Source organism: Nyctereutes procyonoides, unplaced genomic scaffold (assembly GCF_905146905.1).
Source record: "Nyctereutes procyonoides isolate TBG_1078 unplaced genomic scaffold, NYPRO_anot_genome, whole genome shotgun sequence".
Taxonomy (NCBI): Eukaryota; Metazoa; Chordata; class Mammalia; order Carnivora; family Canidae; genus Nyctereutes; species Nyctereutes procyonoides.
This window is the reverse complement of record NW_026575126.1, coordinates 60,497,296-60,508,385: the sequence shown is the minus strand read 5'-3', so window position 1 is coordinate 60,508,385 and position 11,090 is coordinate 60,497,296. Positions and strand designations below refer to the sequence as shown.

The 11,090-nt window shown below is 54.2% G+C and overlaps 2 protein-coding genes across 3 annotated transcripts in view; one reads left to right on the top strand and one right to left on the bottom strand.

Moving 5' to 3' along the window:
* Positions 1-3: 3 nt before the first annotated feature.
* Positions 4-3,909, top strand: ZNF768 (zinc finger protein 768). The gene is made up of 2 exons (XM_055340419.1): positions 4-1,755; positions 2,044-3,909. The coding sequence occupies exons 1-2, from the start codon at positions 1,668-1,670 to the stop codon at positions 3,618-3,620; spliced, it is 1,665 nt and encodes a 554-aa protein (XP_055196394.1). The 5' UTR covers positions 4-1,667; the 3' UTR covers positions 3,621-3,909.
* A 1,597-nt stretch (positions 3,910-5,506) lies between these two features.
* ITGAL (integrin subunit alpha L) overlaps positions 5,507-11,090 on the bottom strand; it is a 52,295-nt gene continuing 46,711 nt past the window's right edge. For both annotated transcript variants that reach the window (XM_055341188.1, XM_055341189.1), the window contains one exon: positions 5,507-10,098. In XM_055341188.1, coding sequence (XP_055197163.1) covers positions 9,928-10,098 — 171 coding nt within the window. In that variant the 3' untranslated portion in view covers positions 5,507-9,927. The remainder of the gene's footprint in view (positions 10,099-11,090) is intronic.

Sequence of the window (11,090 nt, the reverse complement as noted above, 5' to 3'; positions counted from 1 at the left end):
AATTATCTTTCCAGAATCACTCTTCCTTTGATTCAAAGCTCCACCAAGGGCAGTGTTCCTCAGGTTCCCTTCTCAAGTTTCTGTCCAAGTCAGGGCTGGAGAGTTCTTAGCTCCCTTAAAGGCCAGATGGTTTTCTACTTCTCCTGAACTCCACCACCCTCACCTGGAAGTAACTCCCATAGGATCCCTGCCTCTTTGTGAGAAAATCCAGGAACCTGGGACTAAGGCTCCCATCTCAGGGAAGGTGGAAGGGATAGGCAGGTAATAGAAAAGAAAGCAGCCCTCCCCTCTGCGGGAGCATCCGCCGACTGGCCCCTTCAGCACCAGGAACCCGTGGGAGAAAGGAAAGTGCTGGGAAAGGAAGTATGCGGAAGACCTGGGGAGAAGGTTGTCTGTCTCCAGATCCCTTGGCTTTCTTCAGAGAGATAAGACGTAATGAAAGGTAAATGGGGGCGGGAAAAGTTCTGAAAGCACCAGCCCGACGACTGAAAGGGAGGCGCTAGGCGCCTCCCTCTCAGCTCTCGGCGGGCACTTCTGACCACTGGGGTAGGTGGTCCCCCTCCAGCCAATCAGAAAGGTGCCTGGCGTTCCCTGGCGACCCTTCACGCCTACCAGTTGGTGAATAGCGCTAGGAGGCGGGACGATGAGAGCACGAGCTTCCCCGGCCAATCGCCGCACTCCCAGGGAGGTAGGGGTGGTGCTTCTGGAAACTGGAGGCGGGGCTGTTTCCTTGGCAACGATCCTAGCCCTCCAGGAGCCGGTAGGGTGGAGATTAGGAGGAGCAGAGAGGGGAGGGGGACAGGAGGAGTCGGGGTGGGCGCGCCGGTGCGGAGGAGTAGAGTTCGGGGTGGCAGGGTGGGAGTCCCTGGCTCAGGAGCTCAAGGCGGGGGGTCGGTCCGGGTTCCCGAGGCACGGCCGGAGCTGACCCCCAGGCCCAGGAGGGGAAGGGAGCTAGACACCGCCCCCGCTGGCGCCGGGAAGCGTCGCTCCTTCTCGCTGACCTTGGTCTCGATTGTCGCCTCGCCCTTGGCCACAGGCACTGACGGACGCAGGGCCCGGGTGACGGATAGATAGGCTCCTGGAGGATGGAGACCTAGGACATAGCACACAAACTACCCCAGCCTTTTCTGCCGGCTCCAGGGCGCCCCGTCCTCCCCCACCTGAACGCCGGGGCCATCCAGCCCAGGGTTAATGCCAACGAGTTTCCACCTCCAGCCGCTCCTAGAGAGGCCGTGGCGCTAGCCAGCGGGGGAAACTGGCCGCGGACGGACACTTCCTGTGCGGGGGGAGGAGGGGGTCGGATAGCCGCAGCCCAGCCCGGGCTGGGGGGCCAGACGGCGGGGTCGCGGTCGGGGAGCGGCATCCGGGGGCGGCAGGGCGAGTCGTGAAGACCCTCACCTCCGAGGCCACGACGCACGGGACCTTGGAGGGCCCCAGGGCAAGGCGAGACCTTGTGGGTGGGGGCGGGGCCGTGGGTAGGGGAGGGGCCCAGCCGGCCGGAGAGGCCCAGGGTCAAGACGTCCGGCCTCAGGGGCCCGGGCTGGGCAGCCGGGTCCCCTGGGCGGCGCTGAGCAGGCGGGAGGCGAGGGCCCGGGTCTCAGGGCACTCAGGCCTGGTCGCAGGATCGTCCGCCATCGCCGCCGCCGCCGCACTGGGAGCCGGCGGGGATGGAACGGGAGGCGTCGCCGTGGGGCCTCGAGCCCGGGGATGTGCAAAGTCCTGACGAACTGGGGAGCCCCGAAGGGTCCCTCAAAGGTGAGGGAGGGAGCGCCTCTCCGAGGAGCGTGCCGGGGGGCGGGAGGGGGAGCTGTGGGCCGTGGGAGGGGAAGGGAGCCGGGGTGGGGGGCTTGGACACCTGGGACGTGGAGGCGGGGGCGGGAACTGGACGTCCCAGGTCGGCGGAGGGGGAGGTGGGAATTTCAGCACCTGCTCTAGGGCCAGCGACCCTGTTGGAGGAGGGAGAGGCTTGTGGCAACTAGTGGGACCAAATGACCTTCCAGACCGCACACAATCTGGGTTTTCTGTAACTCTCTGATCCTGCAGGCAACATGAGTGAGAATGAGGAAGAAGAAATGTCTCAACAAGAAGGCACTGGGGACTATGAGGTCGAAGAGATACCCTTTGGGTTGGATCCCCAGAGCCCTGGGTTTGAGCCACAAAGCCCCGGGTTTGAATCCCAAAGCCCCAGGTTTGAGCCGGAAAGCCCAGGGTTTGAATCCCGAAGCCCTGGGTTTGTGCCCCCAAGCCCTGAATTTGCACCCAGAAGTCCTGACTCAGATTCTCAGAGCCCTGAGTTTGAACCCCAAAGTCCTAGGTATGAGCCCCAAAGCCCTGGCTATGAACCCAGGAGCCCTGGTTATGAACCCAAGAGCCCTGGTTATGAACCCAAAAGCCCTGGGTATGAACCCCGGAGCCCTGGGTATGAATCCCAGAGCCCAGGATATGATCCCCAGAATTCTGAGTTCAAAACCCAAAGCCCTGAATTTGAAGCTCAAAGTTCCAAATTTGAGGAAGGTGCAGAGATGCTTCTGAATCCTGAAGAAAAGAGTCCTTTGAGCATCCCCTTGGGAGTCCACCCCTTGGACTCCTTCACCCAGGGGTTTGGGGAGCAGCCCACGGGGGGTCTGCCCCTAGGGCCACCTTTTGAGATGCCCACAGGGACCCTGCTGGCTACACCCCAGTTTGAGATGCTCCAAAATCCCCTGGGCCTGACAGGGGCCCTTCGGGGTCCAGGTCGGCGGGGTGGCCGGGCCAGGGGTGGGCAGGGCCCTCGGCCTAATATCTGTGGCATCTGTGGGAAGAGCTTCGGGCGGGGCTCCACCCTGATCCAGCACCAGCGCATCCATACGGGTGAGAAGCCCTATAAATGTGAGGTCTGTAGCAAGGCCTTCTCCCAGAGCTCTGACCTCATCAAACACCAGCGCACCCACACGGGCGAGCGGCCCTACAAGTGTCCTCGTTGTGGCAAGGCCTTCGCCGACAGCTCTTACCTGCTTCGCCACCAGCGCACCCACTCTGGTCAGAAGCCCTACAAGTGCCCGCACTGTGGCAAGGCCTTTGGTGACAGCTCCTACCTCCTGCGGCACCAGCGCACCCACAGCCACGAGCGGCCCTACAGCTGCCCCGAGTGCGGCAAGTGCTACAGCCAGAACTCTTCCCTCCGTAGTCACCAGAGGGTGCACACCGGGCAGAGGCCCTTCAGCTGTGGCATCTGTGGCAAGAGCTTCTCGCAGCGCTCGGCACTTATCCCCCATGCCCGCAGCCACGCCCGTGAGAAGCCCTTCAAGTGCCCTGAGTGCGGCAAGCGCTTTGGCCAGAGCTCTGTGCTGGCCATCCATGCCCGCACCCACCTGCCAGGCCGCACCTACAGCTGCCCCGACTGTGGCAAGACCTTCAACCGCTCCTCCACGCTGATTCAGCACCAGCGCTCCCACACAGGCGAGCGGCCCTACCGGTGCGCTGTGTGCGGCAAGGGCTTCTGCCGCTCCTCCACACTGCTGCAGCACCACCGGGTGCACAGCGGGGAGCGGCCCTACAAGTGCGATGACTGTGGAAAAGCCTTCTCACAGAGCTCCGACCTCATCCGCCACCAGCGGACCCACGCAGCCGGCCGGCGCTGACCTGGGGCCCTGCCAGGGGTGGGGAGGTGATGGGCAGGAGAAACGGGCCAGGGAGCTGAGAAACCTTTAGAGGGAATAGTGGAAAAGCTGGGGGAGGATGGAAGAGTTGAGGGCCAGGGTGGAGGAAGTTACGTGCCCTGGAGACTTCTGGGAAATGGGCTATGAGGGGTTGGAGAGAGGCCAAGCAGGCAGTGGGAGGCTCTGGGAGAGATCCAGAAAAGAGGTCAGTGGAGAGCTGGCCTCAGCAGTAGCATGCCCCTTGGTGGGTGCCTGGCTTGGCAAAGCTCTAGGTGGGGGTGGGGGGAGGGGGGAGGGTTACTTAATTAGAGTGGGTAGCTTAGATTGGTAGCTACTGAGACCCTGGTTGAGTCAGGAAGGGGTGAGGGTAGGTGGGGTGGGGAGTGGGGCCCTGGGGTGGGGCTTGGGCCTCAGTGCAAACTCCAGCCTCCCTTGTCTTCCTCAGGCTTTGGAGCCCTTGAATTTGAGTTCAATAAAAACCTTTATGTGGTAAAAGAGACTTGTCCTTAAAATGTGTGCATGGACAGTGCCCTGGCCAGTGGGAGACATGCAGTGGTAACTACAGCCAGCAAAGCCATAGGGCTCTCTCTGGAAGCCCTCCGTGTTCCAGGTTTCCTCGGAATCTTACAATTCGATGCTCAGGAGACATTATCTGCACATATATTTCCAAGTTATGTCTCCTGCTTTGAATCCTGCACAAACACACAGGGAGCTCAGTGTGGGAGGTGTGAGAAAGCCTTCGACTTTGTGGGATATCCCTTCTACCAAACACAGAGGTTCTGTCCTTGGGCCAGAGAACAGACCTTGCACTCATATCTGGGTGTAGAGCCTGTGTCCTACCTCTCTGGCTCCCAGTATCTAGCTGTGCTGTCCTCCTCTCGCCTGTGGAACCTTCATGGCCATCACTTGGTGCAGACCCTGAGTGACCAGAACCAGAGACTACCTGCGGTCTGGGCCCTACCTGTAGGGGGCGCATATGGGACCCAGTGTGAGGATTAGATAGCTCTAGCTTTTAAGACCCACCCACCAGGCTGGGCCTGATTTGTCACAGCTCTGCCACTTTTTTTTAGGACTCCTGGACCTATTGGGATCACCCAGCACACACACACACACACACACACGCCTTTATCTTACTTTTCTTTCATGTCTGAGCCTCAGCCCTCCTAATACTTGGCTTTCGGAAAAGAATGGAGAGTCGGTGCCAGCTGCGAGTCTCTGGATCCTGGGATGTGGCCTGCCTTGACCTTAGCTGAGTAGGACAGGCCACACCCTGGGGAATCACCCAGCTGCCAGGAATGTCTTGAGATGAATGCCTGTAAGGGCCTGATTGCCCTGCAAAGATTTTTCTCAGTTTCATGGATAAGGAAAAATGAGTTCACAGAGCTCTGACCTGCTGGAAGTTGCTCTGTGGATAAGAGGCAGGTGAGAAATTCAGACCACATCTCTCTGGCTCATCAGCCCCAGCGGCTCAGCCACACAGGCAGGTGGGGAATCGTGCTCTACACTGGCTCTTGGGCTTCAGATCCTCACATCACCCCCAGCCCCGCACCTATCCTTAGGGCCTTATAAGTTGTCAAGAGCAGAATAACTTCTCAAGGACATTTCAACCCAGCCTCTTACGTTCTGCACACTCCAGAAGGAGCCTTAGAGATCACGTAGTTCAACAGTTTGGTTGTGTTTGGTGTTTTTTAGTTTTTTTTTTTAAGATTTATTTATTTATTAATGATAGAGAGAGAGAGTGGGGGAGGCAGAGACACAGGCAGAGGGAGAAGCAGGTTCCATGTTGGGAGCGCGATGTGGGACTTGATCCCGGGACTCCAGGATCGCGCCCTAGGCCAAAGGCAGGCGCCAAACCGCTGAGCCACCCAGGGATCCCCTAAAGTTTTAATTATTTTTGGAAGTAGATCATTATTTTTCAAGTATTTTAAAGTATTTAAAGACCTTTGTAAACTTTTTGCACATTTTTGTACAGACACCCAATCACACATAATTTCAAATATTAAAATACTCCACCTCCCGCATTTACGTAGTTCATATATGTGAGTACTTATGTTAAATAGGACTGCATTTGACTACCTGACATATCTGTTGGTTTAACATTTCTTTCTTTTTTAAAAAAGATTTTATGTATTTATTCATGAGAGACACACACACAGAGGGAGGGAGAGACAGAGGCCAAGGGAAAAGCAGGCTCTGTGCAGGGAGCCCGATGCGGGACTCGATCCTGAGACCCCAGGATCATGCCCTGAGCTGAAGGCAGACGCTCAACCACTGAGCCAACCAGGCATCCCAGGTTTTTTTTTTAAGATTTTATTTATTTATTTATTCATAGAGACACACGCACAGAGAGAGAGAGGCAGAGACACAGGCAGAGGGAGAAGCAGGCACCATACAGAGAGCCTGATGTGGGACTTGATCCTGGGTTTCCAGCATCACGCCCTGGGCTGCAGGCGGCGCTAAACCGCTGGGCCACCGGGGCTGCCCCAGGCGTCCCAGTTTAACATTTATTTCAATTATACAATTTGATTTTCATTCTTTGGAGTTGATTTTTCCCTCCAGCTCCCAAACATGTTTGTAGGCCATTGAAAGCACAGTGCATGTAGTACTTAATTGATAAAGTAGCCTGTATGCTGCTTATGAATCATAGTATATAAAAGCAGATCAAGTGACAGTGGTGGGGCTCAGCTCCCACCCTTTTCTTCTGTATGGCAGCTCCTGTGGTACCTGTAGATCCCAGGTGGGGCAGATCAAAGCCCAGGAAGGGCACACATCTTTCTCAAGGTCGCAGTGAAGAACTAGGATGCCAGTGCCAGGTTTCCTGACTTTCAGTCCAGCATGCTATTTTTACCACACCATCCTGCACAACTAAACCATCTTTTAAAAAGTAATCTCTATGCCCAGTGTGGGTACTGAACTCATGACCCTGAGATCAAGAATCGCATGCTTCACTGACTGAGCCAGTCAGGCACCCCACAACTAAGCCATTTCTATCCACCACCTTTATTAAGCACAGATGTGCTGGCAACATTTCTAGACAGTTTGCAAGTGTTTTCCTCACAACAGCTCTGAGGGATATACAGTTAGTATTCCCATTTTACAGACGAATAAATGAATCCCAGAGAAGATAGTAATGGCCCTACATGGCACAGCTATGGGGCAAGAGAGCCTGAACTCAAACCTACGACTGATTAGGTTTGACTATTCTCCCAAGGATACTGTTACTTACTTTTTCACTTTGTGCCATGGGTATGGTGTCTTCCAGAGGCTACATGGCCTGTGATAACATGTCATCATTCTGACCACTTGTAGGGAATGTGGCCTTGGGTGTTGGTATGTTTTAAATTTTTCTTTTTTTTAAGATTTTATTTATTTATTTAATGCAGAGAGCGAGCCCACAAGCAGGGGGAGGGGCAGAGGGAGAGGGAGAAGCAGGCTCCCCGCTGGGACCTGGGGCTCCATCCCCATCATCCCAAGACTCTGGATCATGACCTGAGGTGAAGGCAGATGCTTAGCTGACTGAGCCACCCAGGTGCCCCTGCAGTAGGAAGATTTTTTTTATTTATTCGTGAGACACACACACACACACACACAGAGAGAGAGAGAGAGAGAGAGAGAGAGAGAGAGAGAGAGAGGGAGGCAGAGACACAGGCAGAGGGAGAAGCAGGCTCCCTGCAGGGAACCCGAGACGTGGGACTCGATCCCTCCCGGGTCTCCAGGATCACAACCTGGGCCGAAAGCGGTGCTAAACCGCTGAGCCACCCGGGCTGCCCAAGTTGGAAGATTTTAAAGGATAGAACAAGGTAGAACTAGATGGGCTGGCAAGAGGAACAGCATGTGCAAAGACAGAGAGGCAGGTGTTTGAGGATGGGTGCTGTTAAGGGAGTCGGGATATAGATTTCTGGGCATGATGAGGGCAGGACTGTTCTGAAATGAACCTCCCAGATTTTCTGTGTTTTGCTTCCAACCCTGATGAAAACATTCACTCTGTGTGTGTGTCACAGAGCATCACTCATGTAGGAGGACCCTCACTAACTCGTTATCCTGTTTTATCTTCTTCACAATCCCCTCACCGCCTAGAATCACAGGTCTACCTTTTCACTCTGTTTTCTCATTGGGGTGGTGCTTCCTGAGGGCAAGGACTTGTCTGTCTTGTTCATCATCCTGCCCTCAGGGCACAGAACAGGCCCTAACACCAGGTGCCCCTGGGTGGCTCAGGCCAGCAGGGGGTTGATGAGGTTGAAGAGGTTGGCAGGTTTTAAAATACTGTTCTGGGCCTTGAGTGCCAGGCTTGAGAACATTCTCTTACTCCCTGTAGGCAGAAGGGAGCCTTGGGAGGTCAAAAGCTATTTCTCAGCTCTCAGTGCTGAGCCCAGAGCTGTCCTGAGAGTGACTCCATATTCCCTGGGGAGAGGGTTGAAGGAGTGGGGGAGGGAAGGAGGAGAGAGGAGAGAGCTGTGCCCAGCTCTGGGGTCCTACTGACCACAAGAGGGCAGCAGCAACAAGCCTGCTCTGTCCTCCTAAAGGTGGGGGGGGGGGGGGCCTCAGGATCAAGCCTCACCAATTGCTGCTTAAAAAAAAAAAAAAAAAAAGCCCGAGAAGGGTCTATTCTCACGCCTGAATGAATTGTCAATGCCTCATGCAGGTTAGTCTCTAAATGGTTGTCATAAAAAAGAAAAGAAAAGAAAAAAGAAAAGAAAGAAAAAAGAAAAGAAAAGGAAAGGAAAGAAAGGGAAAGAAATGAAAAGAAAATACAGCTGACTGGGTCCCACTTAGAGAAAGGGTGAGAAGGAAATGTTTAATTGAGCCAGGCCGAGATGTGGCACCAGCTTACAAACTTCATATTTATCAGTAGACATAGTCAGGTGCTCTGCTTAGCACTGGGAGCCGGGGCAGGAGGTGGGGGGGTAGTGAAGGGAGGGGAGTAGACAGACGTGTCCCACATCTTGAGCTCACTGCCTCCCAGCCTGGGGCCATGATGGGATTTGGGGAGTCCCAGTAGGGGCTACAAAGGAAGGAGGCAGGAGCCTGGGGGAAGACAGAGCCTTGAAGGGTGGAGATGCCATGGGCCCATCCAAACGTTTTCTGGAACTTCCCATAGGCACCCTCACTAGTTCAGTGAAATTGAATCAAGTGGGATCCCTGGGTGGCTCAGTGGTTTAGCGCCAGCCTTCGGCCCAGGGTGTGATCCTGGAGTCCCGGGATCAAGTCCGGCATCGGGTTCCCTGCATGGAGCCTGCTTCTCCCTCTGCCTGTGTCTCTGCCTCTCTCTCCGTGTCTCTCATGAATAAATAAATAAAATCTTAAAAAAAAAAGAAATTGTATCAAGCACCCACTGTGTCTGGCTCTGTGATATCACCAAGGTGAACATAGCAGGTATGGTCCCTACCCCCGTGGAACTATGGTTGGATTTGAGAGATGAATATTGAGTAACAACCATGATCTGTACTGTGAGGGGAAGTGCAGGCTAGTGTAGGCATGTGTGCTATGAAAACCCGCTTGGGGCGGGGTTGAGGGCAGCCCTGAGGAAGTTCCAAGTGAACTGAGATCTGAAGTCTGAGTGAGAGCCAGCCAGGGAAAGGGCTGGGGAGGAATGTTCCAGGCAGAGGGAGCAGTCTGGATGAAGGCAGTAGGACAGAAGGGGGCTTGGCTAGTGAGAAAGGTTGGTGTAACTGGAGCTTCGAAAGGGAGGCTGGGAGTCTCTGGAGGAGGCCAGGAAGGCCATGGGGACCCAGTACTGCACTGGCATGTTAAGGATATTTTGCAGATTTTGGAAGTCGTATTAAGGAACTTGGTCTTTAGCCACAGAGCAAGGGGTCTGCAGCAGCAATGTCGTGACACAGATCAGATTTGCTCTCTGGCAGCAGATGGAAAGCTGACTGGACTCCAGGCAGGAGAGAGTGAAGGGCAAGGTTCTGAGAGTCTGAGGCATCTGGGGACATCCAAGGGCAGATGGGTGTGAGGGCTGCAAGTGTCACTAGGTCCTGAGATGACAGTTTTTCCAAATTTAGATCAGATGTTCTCTTCCATGGGAGGATACTAAGAAGGACCAGGGGAAGCCAGAACCAGCTGATAATTACAAGCCCTCACGTACATACCCTTCCTGGACCATCCCTCATAGATCCTCACCATGAGCCCACAGAGCAGGCAGGCAGGAGTGAGCTCCATGTTCAAGATAGCGAAACTGAGGCCTAGGTGGGGGGGCAGAGACTTGCCCGAAGACGCACAGTGAGACATAGGTAGAGGCAGAATGGCACCATACATCCTGGGTCCTCTGCCGTGGGCCTGGGCCTCAGTCTTTGACAGCTTCATCCTGGGCCTCCCCATCCTGGAGGGGCTCCAGGCAGCCTGGATCCCCAGCCTCCTCCTTGGGCACTGGCTGCTCAGAGTCTTGTTTAGGGATTTCATTTGAAGCTTCTACAGCCTCCATCTTCTCCTTCAGGTTCCGTTTGAAGAAGCCAAGCTGCAGGAAGACAAAAATGGAGTCAGCAGAAAGTCCATGGAATATTCTGGACCAGTCAGCCTCGGCAAAACATGAGCGCACCCTTCAGAATGGTAATGAGTCATTCATGCTGCACATGCGTGGTTATCTGCTCCAGGGATGAGGCGAGGGTATCTGCCACACTTGGTTCCTATGATAAACAGCTGTACATTTAACAACAATTAATTCTTTAGGTTTATCAAAATGTCATGGGCCAATATGTGGGGCGGGTGGTTTGAAAATATCCAGTAATACTAACAAATAGCAAGAGCTTGCACTTAACATAGTGCTTGGCATGGGCCAGGTACTCTCCATTGAAAGCTCAGAACATACATAGTCTACTTTTTTTTTTTAAACATATATATACTTTGGCTCAGCCATTCCAACTCCAGGAATTAATTTTTTTTAAAGATTTTATTTGTTCATCAGAGACACAGAGAGAGAGAGGCAGAGACCCAGGCAGAGGGAGAAGCATGCTCCATGCAGGGAGCCCGATGTGGGACTTGATCCCAGGTCCCCAGGATCACGCCCTGGGCTGAAGGCAGGAGCCAAACTGCTGAGCTACCCAGGCGTTCCTCTAGGAATTAATTCTAAAGAAGATTTGAACAAGTGTGCAAAGATGTGGGTGCCAAGAGCCTTTTTGGTCACCATTTAAAATAAGTGGAAATTACTTATCAGCTGGGATCTTGTTTCAGTAAAAGGTGGGGCATCCAGACAGCAGCAACCCAGGCAGGTTAAAAGGCAAGAGGTGGGGAACCCTGGGTGGTGCAGCGGTTTGGCGCCTGCCTTTGGCCCAGGGCGCGATCCTGGAGACCCGGGATCGAGTCCCACGTTGGGCTCCTGGTGTGCATGGAGTCTGCTTCTCCCTCTGCCTATGTCTCTGCCTCTCTCTCTCTCTCTCTCTCTCTGTGACTATCATAAATAAATAAAAATTTAAAAAAAAATAAAAAATAAATAAAAGGCAAGGGGTGGAT

Coding starts and splice junctions, on each gene's coding strand:
- ZNF768 (XM_055340419.1), top strand. CDS start 1,668: ATGGAACGGGAGGCGTCGCCGTGGGGCCTCGAGCCCGGGGATGTGCAA. Junction 1,756..2,043: donor CCCCGAAGGGTCCCTCAAAG/GTGAGGGAGGGA, acceptor CTGATCCTGCAG/GCAACATGAGTGAGAATGAG.